General features: G+C 42.4%; 1 protein-coding gene across 1 annotated transcript in view; it reads left to right on the plus strand.

The window, feature by feature from the left end:
- TOP2B (DNA topoisomerase II beta) overlaps positions 1-20,102 on the plus strand; it is an 88,541-nt gene that overhangs the window by 33,823 nt on the left and 34,616 nt on the right. The window contains exons 14-16 of the mRNA XM_034403978.3: positions 17,101-17,211; positions 17,838-17,943; positions 18,230-18,339. Of these exons, the coding sequence (XP_034259869.2) occupies positions 17,101-17,211; positions 17,838-17,943; positions 18,230-18,339 (327 nt within the window). The remainder of the gene's footprint in view (positions 1-17,100; positions 17,212-17,837; positions 17,944-18,229; positions 18,340-20,102) is intronic.

Raw genomic sequence — 20,102 nt, forward strand, 5'->3', positions numbered from 1 at the left:
TTAAATGGTTCCGCCCCAGGCGCCTGATGGATCCTGACACATTCCAGATGGAGCTTGGACCATTTCCTGAGACTCTACTCACAACTCGATTGAAGACCTGGTGGCAACCTGGGATAGGATGGCCGCTGGTGCCTTGGATCGGGTTGTGCCTTTGCGGCCTCTGACACGGTGTCAAAGTTGCCCAGCTCCATGGTTTTCCAAGGACTTGAGGGAAATGAAACGCCAGAAAAGACGCCTAGAGAGTAGTTGGAGAGCCAGTCGTTCCGAATCTGACCGAACACTAGTGAGGTCATATATTAAGACCTACTTAGTGGCGATAGTGGCAAAATATAACTATTTTTCCGCTATTTTTGCATCGGCAGATAATCGCCCACCCGCCTTGTTTAGGGTGACCCGCTCCCTCCTCCATCTGGGAGCACGGGAAGACCCCTTGCAAGGTCGAGCTGAGGATTTTGCACAATATCTACATGATAAAATCGCTCAAATTCGGGAAGACTTGGACTCTGACTGGGTAAGTTCAGACGAAGTGATGGAGGCAAGTCTTGAGGATGTTATTTGGGATGAGTTTGACCCTGTGACCCCTGAAGACGTGGACAGGTTACTGGGGAAGTTGAACGCAACCACATGTTTATTGGACCCGTGTCCCTCCTGGTTGGTACTGGCTTCCCGAGAGGTTACACGAGGCTGGCTCCAGAGGATTATAAACGCTTCTCTGTGTGAGGGTTTCTTGCCTTCCGCCTTGAAAGAGGCGGTGGTGAGGCCCAGCCTCAAGAAGCCCTCTCTGGACCCGGCTATTCTAGCAAACTACCGTCCTGTCTCCAACCTTCGCTTTATGGCAAAGGTTGTTGAGAGTGTGGTGGCACAGCAACTCCTGCAGTACCTGGATGAAACTGTCTACTTAGATCCGTTCCAGTCCGGCTTCAGGCCTGGTTACAGCACTGAAACGGCATTGGTTGCATTGGTTGATGATTTCTGGAGAGCTCGAGATAGGGGTTGCTCCTCTATCCTGTTTCTATTAGATCTCTCAGCGGCTTTTGACACCATTGACCATGGTATCTTGCTGCGCCAGCTGGACGGGCTAGGAGTGGGAGGCACTGTTCTACGGTGGTTCTCTTCCTATCTCTCTGACCGGTCGCAGTCTGTATTGGCAGGAGGGCAGAGGTTGACTTCAAGACATCTTATTTGTGGGGTGCCGCAGGGGTCAGTCCTCTCACCTCTTCTGTTCAACATTTATGTGAAGCCGCTGGGTGAGCTCATCCATGGTTTTGGGGTGCAGTGCCATCTTTACGCTGATGATACTCAGCTGTACATCTCCACCCCAGACCACCCCAATGATGCCCTTGCAGTGATGTCCCGAAGCTGTCCCGAAGCTGGATGGGGAGAAACAGGCTTCGACTCAACCCTTTCAAGACCGAGTGGCTGTGGCTGCCGGCGTCCCAATATAGCCAGCTGATACCATCGCTGACTATTGGGAGCGAGTCACTGGCCCCCACGGAGAGGGCTCGCAACTTAGTGTCCTCCTGGACACGCGGCTGTCTTTAGAAGAGCATATGACAGCCGTGACCAGGGGAGCTTTCTATCAGGTTCACCTGATTCGCCAGTTGCGACCCTTTCTAGATCGGGACTCCTTACTCTCAGTCACTCATGCCCTCATCACTTCCCGTCTGGACTACTGTAATGCTCTCTACATGGGGCTCCCCTTGAGGTGCACGCGGAGGCTCCAACTAGTCCAGAATGCAGCTGCGCGGGTGTCATTGAGAGCGACATGGTGCTCACATGTAACACCTCTCCTACGCAAGCTGCACTGGCACCCGGTCTTCCAAGTGCGCTTCAAGGTGTTGGTTCTTACCTTTAAAGTGCTCCATGGCTTAGGACCTGGGTACCTACGAGACCACCTTCTGCAACCAATAACCTCCCAGCAACCAGCACACTCCCACAGGTTGGGCCTCCTCAGGGTGCCGTCACTAAAGCAATGTTGACTGGTGGTTCCCAGAGAAAGAGCCTTTTCTTGTGGGGGCACCTACCCCCAGGGATACGAATGATCCCAGATCTTTGTACTTTCCGTCGTGCACTTAAGACCTTTCTGTTTCACCAAGCTGGGCTGGCATAAATCTCTTCTATTTGTTCTAAATCTTTATGCTGAAGATTCTTAACCGATGAACCAAATTGGCTTAATCATTTTATAGTCACATTTTATATGTATGTTATTTTATCTGTTCACCGCCCTGAGTCCTTCGGAAGAAGGGTGGTATAATAAATAAATAAATAAATAAATAAATAAATAAATAAATAAATAAATAAATAAATAAATAAATAAATAAATAAATAAATAAATAATACAGTTGTTTAATACAAATTCAACATTTTAATATAAATCAATTAGTTATATAACTATCTTTTTTGTATATTAATCAATATGAACATGAATATTCCAATTATTTCCATGAAATCCAATTTCTTACAAATCAATTATATTTACCAATAATAATAAACCAAATAATTTCCCCCATATATTCCTCCAAACCACAACCATTTCTGCAATACAATATACAATTAATAGTATCTCAATTATTACAATTCCCTAGTTAATTAGAGCTTTTTTTCTTTTGTGTTTTAAAATCTTGAACTCTCCTCTTTTGCCCTAAATTTTCCATTGTTTGTACCTACCTTTTTTGGTGAGGAAAAAGAAAAGAAATCTGCCTCTGCTTAGTTTTCCAACGTTGCAGCAAACAGCAAAGCCAAGAGCCTGGTTTACTTTCAGTTTCGTTTTCAGCTTGATTTGTACAAGGAGAAAAAAAATCTGCTCCAGCAATTTAGCTCTTTGCAGCAAGCAGCAAAACAGCTGCGCAAATCAGCTGAGAGTTGGGAGGCCAATCTAATCAAAGGGCTAATTAGCTTATGCTGATGCTGAAAGGAGTTGTTTTTTCTTGCTGTTTGCTTGCAAGGAGGTAACTGCACAGGCCAAAGGATGGGAGCCACCCTCCTTGACGCTTAGCACCCCCTGCCGCCCCCTTTTGCCTCTAGTGCCCTCCTGCAGCCCCCTTTGCCTCTTACCGCCCCCCCAAGACATCCCACTGCTCCCCAGGGGGTGGTACCGCCCACTTTGGGAACCACTGGTCTTCTCATTTGTTTTCTTTTAACACTGATTAGCTGTAGGGCAGCCCTTTGAAGCCCCGCGACAAGAGTTTAAACAGTTTTTTCCTCTCTAGCCGATCAGCTGGGACTCAGGAGTCAGCAAGATTGGGGGTGGGGCCAAATAAAAAGTAAGAATAACAGGGAGGGTGGGGGGGCAGAACTGGTTCGGTGATGTCATATCGTCACCCCTACCAGCTCAGCAGAACCAGGCGGAACCCACCACTGGGTGGGGTGGGGTGTGTTGGGCCACTCGGCCGGTGCGAAGAACAGGGAGGGGAGAGCATGTCCCCCCCTTCCTACCCCCTCCAGCCTCGCCTCCTCAACTCATTTTGGTTGCACGGCAAACAACCAGAGGAAATAGTGGGACCGGCTGCCCATGCGTGTAAGTATTATTATACTTACCTATAGTATTATTATATGGGCTTATTATCCAGACATGTCTTATTTTCGGGGAAACACGGTAATCTTTCTATTGCTTCTCATTTACATTTACTTTCTTTATTATCCTTCAGACTTTATTCAATTTGCTGACATCTTTCTTGACAATCTTTTTTTTTAAAAAAAATAATCTTTATTTACAGTCATCATTAAAAAAGAAGACAACACACCAGATAAATGACAAACAAAACAACAAAACAAATAACATACATGTCTATAAGTAGTACCTTAATAACTTAATATTCGGTACAATATATCTATGTTACATTCCGGGGGAGACAGAACAACCTAATTTACATTTATAAATCAGTTAGGTCTATCCGACCTCACTTCACTTGTATAATATAAATTTTTCAATAAATACAACTCCTAATCTGGTTTGGGTTATAGTTTTCTCTTTGATAGCCAAATATATAGTTTTTCCCAAGATAAACATGTTTGTGTTTGGTCTCTATCTTTCAGTTTTTTAGTCAATTTATCTGCTTCCGCACAATCCAAAATCTTCTTTATAATTGCTTCCTCTGATGGGGTATTTTTATCTTTCCAGAATTGAGCATATGTTAATCTCGCTGCTGTGATAATGTGTAATGCAAGGTACCATGAATCTTTTAAAATATTTTCCGGTTTGGAGCCGAGCAAGCATGTCTCTGGTCGCCATTCAATCTCTTGGTTTAAGATCTCGTTAAGCCACTTTTTTATTCTCCAGCGTGCTGCTTGGAGAATCCAAAGCGTGGGTAATCAATGGAGTGTTTTCCAGAGACTGAATGTATGTTCCTTTAAATTTTGCCTTGGTTCCGCCTCCTTCGCTCGACTGATGTTAGTTTTATTCACTCAGATGAGCTGAAGAGACTGAACTTTGGCTTGCTCTGTAGAATATCTCAAATTGATCTGCACGCTTTGGATTCCGATTTCATCATGTTTCAGTTTATTGTTATGTGTCATCTAACTGCATGTGACTGGGGTGGTGAGTTCCCCTGGGGCTTTGGCCCATATTTAGCCTCCTGACTGACAGCTTGGCCATTCAGATCTGTCCCAGCTGGGACATCTCTGCTAAATTTAGCTGCCGGTGGATGTGAAGGTGTCTCCCGGCTTACCGGTATGACCGCCGCCACCATTTACTGACTGACTGTTGAGGCCTAATTTGGCGGCCTTAGAGTCCCTGCTACCGGCTGGTGCAGGCTCTATTGTTGATTATCCGTTCAGCTTGAAGCTTGACTTGCCTTGCTGACGTGATTACCTTTAGCGGCATGGGCTCAGACCTCTGCTACCGTTTGGAGCAGATTCGTTATTAATTGACTCAGCCAGCCCTGCTGGGCTGATGGTTATTCCTCCTGCCAAATAATCGTGAACTGTGAGAGCCGCATTTAAATATTCCTTTAATCTAAACCGATCTCCGAGAGATTCCTATGGTCAGCGCCTTCAAATTGAATTTGTAAAATCGCCGATGCTGAGGCAAGTTTCCCGCCGCCACCGCCATTTCGGGACCTACCCAGCGGCGCTGAGGTGAAGGCTGCGCGCCACTGCCATTTTGACGCAAGCGCCCAGCGAACCAAGTGATTGCCCTAGTTAGAACGGCGGCGCTGTCGGGACAGCAGATTGCCGTCGCCATTCGCACCTGCTGATTGCGCGGGGCCTCAGCGGCCGCAAGAGAAAGCCCGGCTCACTCATCGTTTCCATCTTCCTGGCTTCCTGCTGCAGCGGAGCTTCTTTGACCAGCATTCGGCGAGCTAGTGGTACAGAAGACCTTGTTACAGCCGCCTTTTCTCTGCGGCAGTTGGCGCAGCCACAGTCGGGACTTAAGAGACGGGCGCCATTTTGCAATTTGTACAAATAGCAACGAATTGCCCAAGTATTATTGACTTCCGGTCTAAGCGCGCTGCCAGCCCTTGTTTGCGCGCAGGCGTTTTTCACTCCAGTTCTAGGGAGGCTTGCCTTTTCAATTGTTGCTCATTGCCTCCAGTTGTTTCTCACTCACGTGCTTCACGAAAAATTCGTTTGCACTGTGGATGTTTATTCTAAGCCAGTTATTTCAACAGTTTAAATAATAATTAATAAATAATATTAATAATTAATAATAATAATTTTTAAAAAACTCTATTGCCTCCATTTACAATACAATGACGAACAAGGAATTGTCATCAGACCTTGAAAACTCTGACGATCAATCTACATCAGTTTCTCTCCCGCCCAGAAAGTCGTCTTCTTCCTCAAAATCTAGACCATCTAGGGCGGCCTCGGCACCACCGTTATCCGCACTCTCCAGATCTGCCAAACGCAGTTCATCAAAGACCAAGGATGAGCAAAGGAGGCATCATGCCCTTGAATGCCAATTTGATCTGGCCCACCAGAAGGCACTTCTCTCTGGTTCACAGACAGCAGCATCATATCCTGCTGACCTGGGCTCTGAGCCAACCACCCAGGTCGAGCCTGTTTCCCAGGTTCCTTCCACTGTGACTCATGCTCAACTACCACCACCAGTTCCACCCCAGGTGCCGGTGGCCCGACCACCGCCTGAGGCCACTTTTACCCCCACTGCCGCCGGGCTCTGCCCGGTGGAGGGACGGCACTCTAACCTACCCCTGGATGTGCAGTCCATTGTGGCAGAGACTGTATCCAGACTCCTAGCTGCCAGATCGTTACCTGTTTCCGTTCAGGCAGTTCCTCAAACGGTGCCGCATCATCAACCTGTAGCTCCCTCAGGTTATTCACCGGATTACGACTATTATCACGATTCGGTCCATAGTGATGATTCAACTTGGGAGGACGAGGTCCACAGACCTTCGGATCTTTCAGAGGACAAATGCCTGATGCCGGACTGTCTGCCTCTCACTAGACTTTTTTGTCCATCTTTGCTTAAATCATTGCTTCATAAGGCCAAGGTGTCAACTAACTTGGCTGAGCAGCCGGAAAATCAGACGGCGTCTTCCTCATCTCTTCCATCTGAGGGCTTATTTGATGTCCAACCGTCTACACAGGATTCTATTCCCTGTCCTCAATTGTTTTCTGAGGTCATACAGCATCCATGGATCCTCCCTGGATCTCTACCGGCTCCTAATAGCCTTGATAAAAGACTATATTGTTCTGCCCCCAACCTTCAGGACATGTTACAGTTGTCTTCTGTTAACACTACAGTGGCTCAATTGACATCCTCTTCTCTGCTCACTAACAATGTCGCTGATGGACTAAGGACAGGAAGGCCGAACTTCTTCTGTGGAAAAATCACCAGGCGGCTGCCTGGGCGATTAGGGCTGCCACCTCGGCCACTTTCTTTAACGGCCTCACTCATATGGCTTCGCCAGCTTAAGGACCGCCTTCCACAGGAAGATAAGTGGCTGCACCAAGACATCAGCAAGTTGTTGGCAGCTGCAGAGTATTCGGCCGATGTGTCCTTGGATGACGCTAAGTTCGTTTCAAGGTCCCTTACTGCCACCGTGGCCTCGCGCCGACTCTTGTGGCTCCACCAGTAGAGAGCGGACACCAAATCAAAGTGGCAGCTGCCTTCTGTACCTTTCAAGGGTAGCACTCTGTTTGGTGATGCACTTACTCCCATTCTAGTAGAGGATAAGGATAAGTGCAAAGTGATGCCATTTTCATATCGCCGAGGGGACCGTCGCTATTCACCATATCCGCAACGACCGCCCTTTTAGACTGACTCAGGACCCAGCAGGTCCTATCAATACCGTCCTCCGAATCAAGGATTCTACCGACCTCCCGATAGATCCGGTCTTCGTGACAGAGGATGCAGACAACCGGCCTACAAGAAGCCCTTCCATTGGACGGGATCTCGTCCCTTCCGCAGAAGGAAGTGACTGTCCCTCTCCTTTTCCCATTGGTGGGTGTCTTCACCTTTTTGAGGACCAGTGGGAGTTAACTACGTCAGATGCCTGGGTCTTGCAGACTAGGGCTTACCCTGGAACTCAGGTCGCTCACTCAGGTCGCCTGGGTCTTGCAGACTAGGGCTTACCCTGGAACTCAGGTCGCTCACTCCGATCAGGTTCGTTCAATGCCCGTTATCCCAGAACCCGGAAAAGAGGCGGTTGATGGAGGAGGAAATCCACCACCTTCTGGAGATTCGTGCTATAGAGCCGGTTCCTACAGAACATCAAAGGACCGGTTTCTACAGCATCTTTTTCCTGGTTCCCAAGCGTTCTGGAGATTGGAGGGGCATCCTGGACTTAAAAGAACTCAACAAGTTCATCGTCTATCGCCAGTTCAGGATGCAATCTCTGCGTTCAATTCTGGGGTGCGTCCGCCCAGCCGACCTAATGACATCGATAGACCTGAAGGAGGCCTACCTGCATATTCCCATCCGTCCAGCGCACCGCCGATTCCTTCGGTTCATCTATGCCGGCCAGCATTTTCAATACTGAGCCATGCCATTCGGCCTCTCGTCGGCCCCACGGACCTTTACGAAGATGCTAGCGGCAGTGGCGGCCTCCCTAAGACAACTTCCGGTACCGCTCTATTGCTATCTGGACGACATTCTCATTCTGTCGTCCTCTATTGACCAGGCGAACCAAGATCTCGTTACAGTGAACCACTCTCTACAGATCCATGGGTTCACGATAAATTTCAAGAAAAGTCACCTCCAACCAATGACCCGGATACTGCACCTGGGGGCCATTTTGGACTCCCATCAGGGCATGGTGTTCCTCTCAGAAGACCGCTGACTCAGCATTCGATCTCTAGTGTATCAGGTTCTGTTGCTCCTGAAAATGCCCTTGCTCCTCCTGTCGAGGTTGCTCAGGAAAATGGTTTCCTGTATCTCCATAATTCCGTGGGCGAGGTTTCATTCAAGAACGTTGCAGTGGTATCTTCTACCATTTCAAAAAGCTCGCCGCAGCAACTCCAGGACGCTAGTTATCATCCCGATGAACGTACGCAGATCCCTTCAATGGTGGGTCTCGCCAGCCATGCTCGCCAGCAGTCTACTACAGGAGCAGACTCGGATAACGATCACCACGGACGCGAGTCTGCTAGGGTGGGGTGCTCACCTCTTTCCACATGACTCAGGGATGCTGCTCCCAAGTGGAGTTAGCCAACGATATAAACTGGCTCGAGCTACGGGCGATCAGGCTTGCCCTTCTGCGTTTCCAGTGTTTCATGGAAGGTCATCATGTCCGCATCCTCAGGGACAATGTGATAGTGAAGGCGCATGTCAATCGCGAAGGCGCAACACGGTCAGCGCCCCTGATGGAGGAGGCAACTCTACTACTTACCTGGGCGGAACGCCACACGAGATCGTTGAATGCGGAGCACATAGCCGGTACCAACAACCTTTGAGCAGATTGGCTCAGTCACCAACAAATAGATCATGCGGAATGGAGGCTTCACCCATCGATCTTCTGCGAGCTGTTGGACAGATTCGGTCATCCACTGGTGGACTTTTTTGCACATCAAAACAACACACAACTGCCGAGATTCTTCTCCCGTTACCAGTGCCCCACGGCAGAAAACGTCAACGCCCTTCATTGCCCCTGGCCTCAGGGGCTGCTATATGCCTTCTCTCCTCTCCCGCTCCTTCCGAGGGTACTTCGAAAGATTCTTCTCGAGAAGGCGGATGTTCTCGTCGCTCCCTATTGGCCTCACAGACCTTGGTTTGCGGACCTAATGGGCCTATTGGTCGACCCTCCCTGGAGGATCCCAGGAGACAGGATTTTTCTAAGCCAGGGGGTCATACTGCATCCAGAGTCCCAATGGCTGCAGTTGACTGTCTGGCACTTGAGAGGATCCTTATGACCAAGGACAACCTCTCGGGGGGCATGATCTCGATCATCCAAGCATCTCGACGGCCGTCTATGACAAGGGTATACAATGCTACCTGGCGGGCCTTCTGCGCCTGGTGCGCCTCCCAACATGCTGATCCAACTTCGACCTCTGTTTCTGAGGTCTTGGACTTTCTCCATACCGGATACGACAAAGGTCTTGCACCTAGCACATTGCGCAGACACGTTGCGGCCCTGGACACTGTCCTCTCGGACGGTCATAACTGCTCTCCCTCTCGCAATCCGCGCATCATGAGTTTCCTGAGGGGCGCAATCAACCTGCGACCTCCCGTGGTCCACAGATATCCCACGTGGGACCTTCCGCTGGTGCTCCAGGCCCTTCTCCACCTTTCGAACCGCTGGGATCCATCTCCCTATGCTTTCTGACACTCAAGGTGGCCTTCCTGGTCACAATTACCTCGGCACATCGCATCTCGGAGCTCGTGGTCTTGTCGGTCAGGGGTGATTTGTGCGTGTTCCACTCAAATCGAGTCATTCTGCTGCTGGACCCCTCCTTTCTGCCAAAAATTAACACTCCCTTCCACCGTGCACAGGAGTTGGTCCTCCCAGATTTTTGTCCTAACCCGAGTCATCCATCTGAGGTATTATGGCATACCCTTGACATTCAAAGAGCTCTCCATCGGTATATCAGATGCACAGCTTCTTTCCGTCGCTCCGAGGCCTTATTCGTCTCCTTCCTCCCGGCCTCCTTGGGCAAGAAGGTCTCCTCAACAACCATAGGGAGATGGTTGAAGGCATGCATATGCAAGGCCTACTCCGCGAAAGGCAAACCGCTTCCTGGACATATTCTACCGCATTCCATGAGAAGCGCCTCTACCACTGCAGCATGGGCAACTCAAGCCTCCGTATTAGAAATTTGCAGAGCAGCCACCTGGACGACTTTGTCCCCTTTCATTAGACACTATAAGGTTGACTCCTTCGCCTTGGCTGAAGTTTCCTTTGGTTGCAGAGTCCTGCAATCTGTTGCATCTTCGGCAGCTTCTCCGGACCATCCTGCTGTCCCTCCCTAAAGAAACTTGCTTGGGTATATCCCACGCTTTGGATTCTCCAAGCAGCGCGCTGGAGAACGGACGTTGCTTACCTGAACGTCTCTTCTAGGCGCGCTGCTGGAGAATCCAACCCACCCATATGGATTCCGGTCCAGTTGCCTACAATTCTGACTTACCGATTCTGACTTACCACTTCTGGCTTACAGTTGAACTATTTCTTCCATCTTCGTGAACAAAACTGACACCAGTCGAGCGAAGGAGGTGGAACCAAGGCAAAATTTAAAGGAAGATACACTCAGTCTCTGGAAAACACTCCATTGATTTACCCACGCTCTGGATTCTCCAGCAGCGCGCCTAGAAGGGACGTTCAGGTAAGCAACGTCCGTTTCCCCCCAAATTTTTACTGCTTCTGGGCACGTCCACCATTGGTGATAATAAGTACCACGCTCAAACCCACACTTCCAGCATTCAGCGGACTATCCAGTAAACATTTTGGCCAATCTATCAGGGGAGAGATGCCATCTATATAGCATCTTGTAAATATTTTCTTTATATGCTGTAGAAACTACTAGCTTCATATTCCCCCATCAAATCTATTGCCATTTTTCCAGATGAATTGAGTAACCAAAATTTTTCCCCCAGGCAATCATTGTATCCTTTATTATCTTGTCGCCAATCTCTAACCTGATCAACAGTTTATAGCTTTTAGAAATCATGCCTTTTTCCTGGCCCATCAAGATTATACCTTTCCTATCTCTCTCTTTTTTATATTTTGATTGGATCTGTAGAAAGGTCCACCAATCCAATTGTAGTCCCTGGGAATTCAACTCCTGTTTTGGCTTTAGCTCTCCTTGTGCATTCAGCAAGTCTTTGTATATTAATTTTTTCATAAGGTTATATAATTTTGGATATATCAATGCTTCTAGAGGTGAAATCCAGCGCAGTGTTTTAATATAGTATTTTTTACTAATCTTCTCCCAATTTCGAATTAAGATATTTTTTATATAATGCCAGGTAAACTATTTGCTTTGTGGAGTGTTATCCCGCCAGAGTGCCATATGCCAGCCCTGTTGTAAATCATGGCCTTCTATCTTGAGAAGACGGCTATTGCCTAAGGTGATCCATTCTTTTACCCAGACTAACAGAGCGGCTGAATAGTAGTTCTCCCAACATGGTAAACCCAGGCCTCCCCTTTCTTTTATCTCCTGCATCATTTTTTTTTTAATCCGGGTTTTTTTCCCCTGACAAATAAATTTGGTTATTGCTTGATTTAGCTCCATAAAGAATTTTTTTGATAGATTCGCTGGAGCAGTTTGAAACAAAAAATTAAACTTCGGTAAAACGTAAGATTTTATTGTTGTTACCAGTCCCAAAAGTGATAGTTGAACTTTACCCCACTTGTCAAGGTCTTTTCTTATTTGGGTTAATAATTTATTATAATTGTCCTTTTGTATGCTCAAGCATCTGCCAGTTAATCAGATTCCCAAATATTTAATTTTATTGATTACTCTTAATCCGATCGCTTCCTGTAAACCCTTCTTATCTTCCTCTGAAACGTTCTTGGTCAATATATTTGTTTTCTTTTTGTTAATTAATAGGCCTGCTACCACCCCAAATTCTTCAATTGTCTCTAACGAGGATAAACAAGATTTTATGGGATCTTCCAAAATAAAAGCCATGCCATCTGCAAAGGCCTGAGTTTTATATACCTGGTGTCCAATTTCAAGATCTTTTATTTTTTCCTCGTTTCTTATTTTACGCAGTGGTGTTTCTAACGATAATATAAAAAGTAAGGGGGATAGAGGGCAACACTGTCTTGTGCCTTTGCCAATAGAAAATTTTTCCGTCAAGTCCCCATTTATCAGTAATCTAGCCGTTTGTTTGGAATAAATGGCTTTAACTGCATTTATAAATCTTTGTCCAAAGCCCATATATTCTAACTGTAATAATATAAACTCCAAATTGACCCTATCAAAAATCTTCTGGGCGTCTATAAAAACTAATGCAACCTGTTTACCTGGGTGATCTTCATAATATTCAAGTACATTTAACATGATTCTCAAATTATCTCGTATTTGTCGTGATGGCAAAAACCCATTTTGATTGGTATGTATAAATTCATTTAGAAAACCTTTTAATCTATTTGCTAAAATTGCTGTAAAAATTTTATAATCTGAATTCAAAAGAGATATTGGTCTATAGTTTTTTATGTCTACCGGAGGAGGATCTTCTTTAGGTATTAAACTGATATTAGCCTCCCTCCATGAGTGGGGAATTTCTGCTTTTCCAAGAACTTCATTAAATAAATCTTTCATATGTTCTCCCATTACCTCAAACAATGTTTTATATAACTCAGCCGGGAGTCCATCTGTGCCCGGTGTTTTTAAATTTTCCTATTTCTTTACTGCTTTTTCAATCTCTGTTAGAGTAATTTCCTCGTCCAAAATTTCTTTCGTTAAATTGGTTATCTTAGGTAAATCCGAATTCTCTATATAATTTTTCATCACACCTGCTAAAACCTCTTCTCTTTTATATAATTCCTTGTAAAAATCCACTGCAATTTTTTCTTTCCCTCCCTTATCTTTTATTAGATTTCCATCCTTATCTTCTAATTGTTCAATTCGTCTACTCTGTTTCTCCTTTTTTAACCTAAATGTAAGCCATCTTCCTAGTTTATTAGCTGACTCGAAGTGTTTTTGCCTTGCTGCCTTTATCTTATCTTTAAACCTGTCCGGATCCAAGAGATTAAGTTGGTGTTTTAACAATATTATCTGTTCTTTTGCTTCAATGGACAATGGGTTATATTGCAATTGTTCCTCGGCCTTTGTTAATTTACTTAATATCTCACCCTTCTCTTGTTCTTTTTTTTTTTTGCGTTTAATAGCCATGTGTTTGATAATAAGACCTCTTATAAAGGCTTTGGCAGCACCCCAGACTATTTGAAGAGGCATTCCTGGTGTCCTATTTTCTTTGAAAGAAGAAGGTCACTTCTGTCTTAAGCTTTTGTGTAAATTCAAATTCTTTCAAAATCTCTGATCTTATCATCCACCTCTTCCTATTTTTCCCTTCTTTCTTTAATACAGCTAATACTGGGCTACGGTCCGCCCAGTCATTCAGCATAATCCTAACCTCTGTCACTTGAGAGTTAAGTTCTTGTGACATCCAAATCATGTCCAACCTGGACCACGATTTGTGCCTGGGAGAATAATGAGTGAATTGTTCAACTGTCGAATTGTACTCACGCCAAATATCTTTCAATCCTAGTTCATCTCTCATTTCATTACAAATAGCTGGTAAGATCCTCTTATCTTGTCCTCTGTTTCCCTTTTTTTGAGTTTTCCCCTGTTTTGTAATCCTGTGTCCTATTGATTACTGCATTGAAGTCGCCCAAGAAACATACTTGCTCATATTCCAAATCTCGAATTTCTCTTTATATTCTTCGAAAGAATGATCTCTGTTTGGTGTTGGGAGCGCAAATTCCTATCAATAGTACCTTGCTCTGCAACAATTCCACCTTTAGTATTAGTAATCTTCCCTCTTCATTTGAAAATAGTTGTTTCAGTGAGAGATGTTCCTTTACATACATTGCCACTCCTCTCTTTCTCTCCTCCGAGGCCGCTACAATTTCCCTACTTTTGGGCATTTCAATAAATTAGATTGCGATAGTTTAATATGAGTTTCTTGCAAACATGTTATATCCACTTTGGCTTTAACAATTTTTGATACAATACATCTTCTCTTTGTCGGAGCATTAAGGCCATTAACATTCACCATCAATAGTCTCACTCCTTGATCCATTTTTATCTATTAATCCCTTTTTGCTTCAAAATCTTTTGAAGATTTTGCTGCCAGGCGAGTCTCTACTCCCATATTCTTCTACTCCTCCTTCCCCCTTCCTCCCATCTTATTTCCCTTTCCCATGATATCCTTGTGTTCCTCTCTCATTTCTCCAATCATCCTTCTGATCTCTCTGATCCTCTTTTACTGTTTCTTTGTCTCTTTCATATTCACTAGGTCCAAAAAAGTTTTCACAAAAGTCCTGTGCATCTATTTTGATTTTCCGGTCCTGCCATGTCACCAAAAGCCCTTCGTCTAGCAACCATTGATATGGCGCATTATGTTTCCTGAGTTGTGAAGTTATAAATTGGTAGTTCTGTCTCTGCTCCCGCACCCTTCTAGGAATCTGTTTCAAGATTGTAATTTGACACCCTTTGTATGTAACATTCTGATCCCTAGCCTTATGGAGAGTTTCATCTCTAAGTGCCTTTTTAGTTAGCCTCACATGTATTTCCCTGGGCAAATTGTGATGTCTTGCATAATTGGTATAGACGCGGTAAGCTTCATCTATATCACCATAGACAACTTCTTTTCTTTTTCCCACTACTTCCGCAATCACTTCTCCCATGATCTCATCCAGCTGTCCCTCTTTATCCTCCACCACATTCTGGAGGCGTAAGAAAAAGGCAGATTTCTCCATCTCTAAGAATACTACTTCATCCTCAAGTTTCCCACCGCTTGTGCACATCTCTGTTCACATTTCTCTATCTGAGTCTCCACTCTTTCAGTAGTTTTTTCGACCTCTATCAGCCGCTCCTCGTGTTTAGACAGGGTTGATCTCATCTCTCCCAATGTCTCTTTAACTTATTTAATCTCTCCTCTTAATTCACTCATCTCGGTTTTCAAGTCATCAAAATGTTTAGATGTCGATTCTTGATTTTTCTCCATTATTTCCTGAATGTTCTGAAACATGGCCTGAATTCCTTGCATCGTGACTAGTTTCTCTGCTGTTGGTAGGCTTTCAGATGACTTTCTTAACCCTGGAGGGATTGTTATCGAAGAAGATGCCACTGTAGATGCTACATGTTTCTTCATCACTTTTGTGGATGTCACTGTAGTAGACATGTTAGCCAAGCAAAGGAGATTTTTTCAAATTATCATACACTAATATTGTTTAGTATGTTTAGGTTTACACAATCAATTCTATTTTTCTTCTTATTTGAAGCTTTTATTACTATTCAACCTCGATTCTATATAATTATAATCATAAATTAATTCAAATTTATCCTATCTGTCTACAATTAAATAGAGTCTATGTATGTGTGTGTATATATATATATATATATATATATATATATGTTATAATACACAAAATTATGCTAAATAGTAAATCAAGATAAATAGTTAAATACTCAATCAATTAATCAACAATCATTATATACACTTAATAAATATTAAAAATTATAGAAATTATCAGGTATTCAGAAGAATATTAAATTCAAATATTATACCAATTTATCACAATCGATAAATTAAACAGGAAAGGGCTCACAAAGACCTTGAGGAGGAAGGGGGATCAGGAGAAGATTCACCTCCTAATCATCACCCACTTTTCCACAGTTAATATTTTGAAATATATTGTTCTTTTATCAGCTAAAGTTCCTCTCAATTATTACCACCACTAATAAGTTCCATTCCAACACGTAATCCAATTATACAGATCGTACTTCCGTTTTGCTCCAATTCCACAGCAGGGAGAAAGCCAAAAGCCAGTAAATAAAAGCTTCCTTCACTTATAATCTTGGCTGCCGCTATTCTCTCAATTCGATGCACAGTCCCTTCAATATTAAGTTCAATCTCCTTCTTCTTCTTTTCCCGTCTCGTTCTGTCTCGTCTCCCCGTGCCGGTCAAAAATGCAATGTCATTGACTTTGGGGCTGCTGTTTCGGAGCCCTCTTTCTGTCCTCCGGGTCCTTGGAGCTTGAGCTTTGTTGCGGCGAGGGGTCGCACTCCCTTCCTCGCCTCCGAAGAAAGCCCCTCTGCTCCCCCAACCTCTCCAGGGCTGAGAACAGCAAAAAAAAAAGCCGCAGAGGCTCAAGAAAACCACTCGGCACAGTGGAGCTAACGCCGCACCAATCTTTCCGCCCTGACAGCTGCACCGGAAGCTGACAATCTGTGTACTTTATACTAATTGGTGACATTGATATTATTTTTATTTATTAAAATAAATATCATAAACAAGTTTTTATTGATTTTATTTTTTGAAGTGATTGATTCTGGGTAGAAAGATTTCTAGTTATTTTTAAGAAGATTTCCAGTCATTTTCAATTTTTCAAAGTTTTTAATAGATTATGTATTTATAGTTTTCTGCCATTATTTTTTTCTGATATACATTTTCAGTTATACACTGTATTTTTAGCATTCATATTATATATTTTATTTTTTAAAAAAATAATTTTTATATTTGCTTGAATCCTGGATCTTAAAGCTGTACTTAAAGAGCCAGGGTGGCATAGTGGTTAGAAAACAATATTGCAGGCTGCCGACTGCTGGCAGTGCAATCCAGACCAGTTCAAGGTTGAATCAGCCTTCCATACTTCCAAGTCAGTAACATTAGGACTCAGATTATTGGGGACAATATGCTGACTCTGTAAATGGCTTAGAGAGGTCTGTAAAGCATTATGAAGTGATATATAAGTTGATATTGCTATTAAAACTAACATTCATTCAATTCTACATGACTTGCAGAAGAAATGTTTATTTATATTTTTAAACCTCCCATCTCCCTCAGATAGATATAGAAGTAATAGAATACTGTATAAGCATATTTATCTGAATAATCTTAATTGAATCTTAATTGAATTATTTAAATAGTAAAAATTGAATCATTTGTAAAAGTTATCCCTTGTGGTATAATCATATTATATTTTTATTTGGGATTCATCATATTTGGCCATCTTTCCTTTTTTTATTCAGGATCAAGATGGATCACATATTAAAGGTTTGCTAATCAATTTTATTCATCACAATTGGCCTTCACTTCTGAAACATGGTTTTCTTGAAGAATTCATTACTCCAATTGTAAAGGTAATTAGTATAGTCAGTGTACATGCTATAACTAATAAACTTGAGGTAAAATATAGGTCATTTAATATTTGAAATGAAGTATGAATATAATTCTTCCAATATTGAAGCATATTTCTTTACATTTAAAAATGATTCAAGACTTAAGAAAAGTCTTTTTTTTTCTTCAGCAAAAATTGTATATAAAACATTTAGCATTTGTGTTTCTGGCTTTGATTGTATATCATGGGCACAATCCTTTAATGCACAGAAACAAAGCTTTATATAAACTTGTTGCTTTTATTTCTTAATATAATGTCAGAATGTATTATATGAAATAGCAATCTGTTAGAGAATCATAGAAAGTATTGTATGACACTATTTCCACCTTCTCAAGTGTTCTAATTTAATTATTCAATATCCAGTCCTTGAAAATCTTGAAATAAATATATTATTCCTTCTAATAACATGGCATATGTAGCCAAACAAATATTTTGAGCTGTATTTGGATTAACCTATTATAAGTCGAGGTTGTGTTAAGATAGCCCAAATCATACTTGAAATAACCATAACAAGTATTATATGTAATTTTTATAAAACACGGGGGAAATTATGAATTAAAATCTAATTGAAATTCTCTTTATTTTAAGGCAAGTAAAAATAAGCAGGAACTTTCCTTCTATAGTATTCCTGAATTTGATGAATGGAAAAAACATATGGAGAATCATAAAGCATGGAAAATAAAATACTACAAAGGTTTGTACTGAACTCCTTTTTTCCTTTCTCAAAAATATTTTTAATTCAAAATGCACTTTAAAATGAATTAATTGAAAATTGAAATTTAGTTGATTTGTCATTTGCAATACTAATTAGATTAGCATTTTTTATGTTTTATTTATTTTTATTTAATCACTATTGGATTAATATTAAACTGTTTTGGCTGTACTTTTTGAATGTTCCTGAGTAATTATTAAATTAATCTGTAATACATTGAGAAAAAACTATAGATTAAAATGTCAAGCTTTTTTTCCAATTGAACTAGGTTTAGGCACCAGCACTGCTAAAGAAGCAAAAGAATATTTTGCAGATATGGAAAGACATCGGATTTTATTTCGATATGCTGGTCCTGAAGATGATGCAGCCATTACATTGGTAGATATCTGCTGAATATCTCTTTTTTTGTTAATTATAATTATTTAAATTATTGAAACCTATTGAAATCATTGTATTTTGTAGTGACAGATAATTATTAAGCAATAATATCTAAATTTATGTAGCAAAAATCTATAAGAAACCACAGTAAAAGAAAACTCTGATGAGGGTGACTTTCTAACCTTACAAAAATAAAATAAAATGTCTTAAGATTGATTCCTGCCATCTGTAAAATTTCATGAAAAATTGTATTTATATTTTGTCAGTTTGTTTAAAAATTAAGTGACGGGAAAAATCTAAAAACTAAATCTTAAAAGAGGACTGCTTGGAATATGCCCAAAGCTAAAAATACAAAATTAAGCAAACTGTTGATCCTGAAACATGAAGGGTAATGTATAAATTCAGTGTTTAATTTTAAAATTCTTTATAAAACCAGTGTACCATTAGATATAAGAAAGGAATTTATTGGAGAGGGAAGCAAGGAATTGCAGAATCACAAAGTAAAATTTCCAAATTGCATCTAACAAGCCAGCTTAGCTAAACTCTTTAATTGTTATTCAAGGAGTAAGGTCTTGGGTTTCAGCATATAGTCAGGGTTCATTACCAAGAAGATGACAGCAGAGGCCTTCTGCTTCAATGTTGTCTTACCTGCCCTCCTTGATCCTTTCCTCCTTTTCTTTCCTGCATACTTTCCCCAGTTTTATAAAATGAGAGTGAATGGCAGTCATTTAGAGTCTTTAAATTGTTGCTTTGTCCAGACAAGGAGAATGCTACATCTATGTTGTTTAGGTTCTAGTCAGCAGATTGGAATTTATCTAATAACTGCATTTACTTCCTGATGAAACTTAGAAATGAAGTGTGGTTTTCATCAGTTGAACCTTTATATAAATGTATTACATTGAAAAAATTTTATTAGGAAAAGCTGAATCCTCTCAATGGAGCTATTTATGAGATGCTATATTTGTCTTGTCATAAGACGGTACCGGTAGTCCTCGAGTTATTACTGTAATGTAGCCAGCCCATTAAATGAACTGCCTTCCTTAATCATTCCCCATCCCTTCTCTCCTGAATGCAGTGATTTAACAAACGTGGGTTTTTAAGTGAAGTATGGTGTGTCCCAGATGGAAAGATCCTACGAGACCTCTGGCCTCCCAAGATCTCCCCACCCCAGGAGATACCTCATGCTTTGCTTCCTGCTCCTTGGGATGGCCCACAGCTACCCATATTCATCACAATCACACACTTACCTTTTGAAGATCTACAGAGTTCAGGAATCGGGAAGAACAGATGGCATAATCCCACAAGTGGCTGTCTTTTTCTGAACCTAGATATAAACTGTTTTGTCCAGCGAAGCAGTTTGTGGCTGAGTAGCATGATCACAGAAGCATCAGCTTGTAAAATGACATCTATTTGTGGATTCCAAGCAACTGAGACCTTTGTTTTGAGAAGAAAAGAAAAAGGTTTCCATAAGTGGACAGGTCCTATTTGCTCCACTGGCAATAGTAAACTTTTTGCTTAACTAATGTCAGAAGAGCAAAATGGTGAGGTTCTTTGCTCCTCTCTGTTTTGTTCTGCTGGCATTAGTAATTTCTTTGCTCGGCTAATACCAGCAGAGAAAAACGAAGAGGCCCAGTAACAGTGCAGCCTGCTCCCTTCTTTATCCTGATCTCCTTTGCTCTGGAGATCTTTTAAATATAATTGAGCGACTGGTGACCAAGATGGGGAGAAGGGTGTGGAACCTGATGGGCTGCCAAAGCAGACCC

This window comes from Pantherophis guttatus, chromosome 4 (genome assembly GCF_059756535.1).
Source record: "Pantherophis guttatus breed Tessera chromosome 4, ASM5975653v1, whole genome shotgun sequence".
Lineage (NCBI taxonomy): Eukaryota > Metazoa > Chordata > Lepidosauria > Squamata > Colubridae > Pantherophis > Pantherophis guttatus.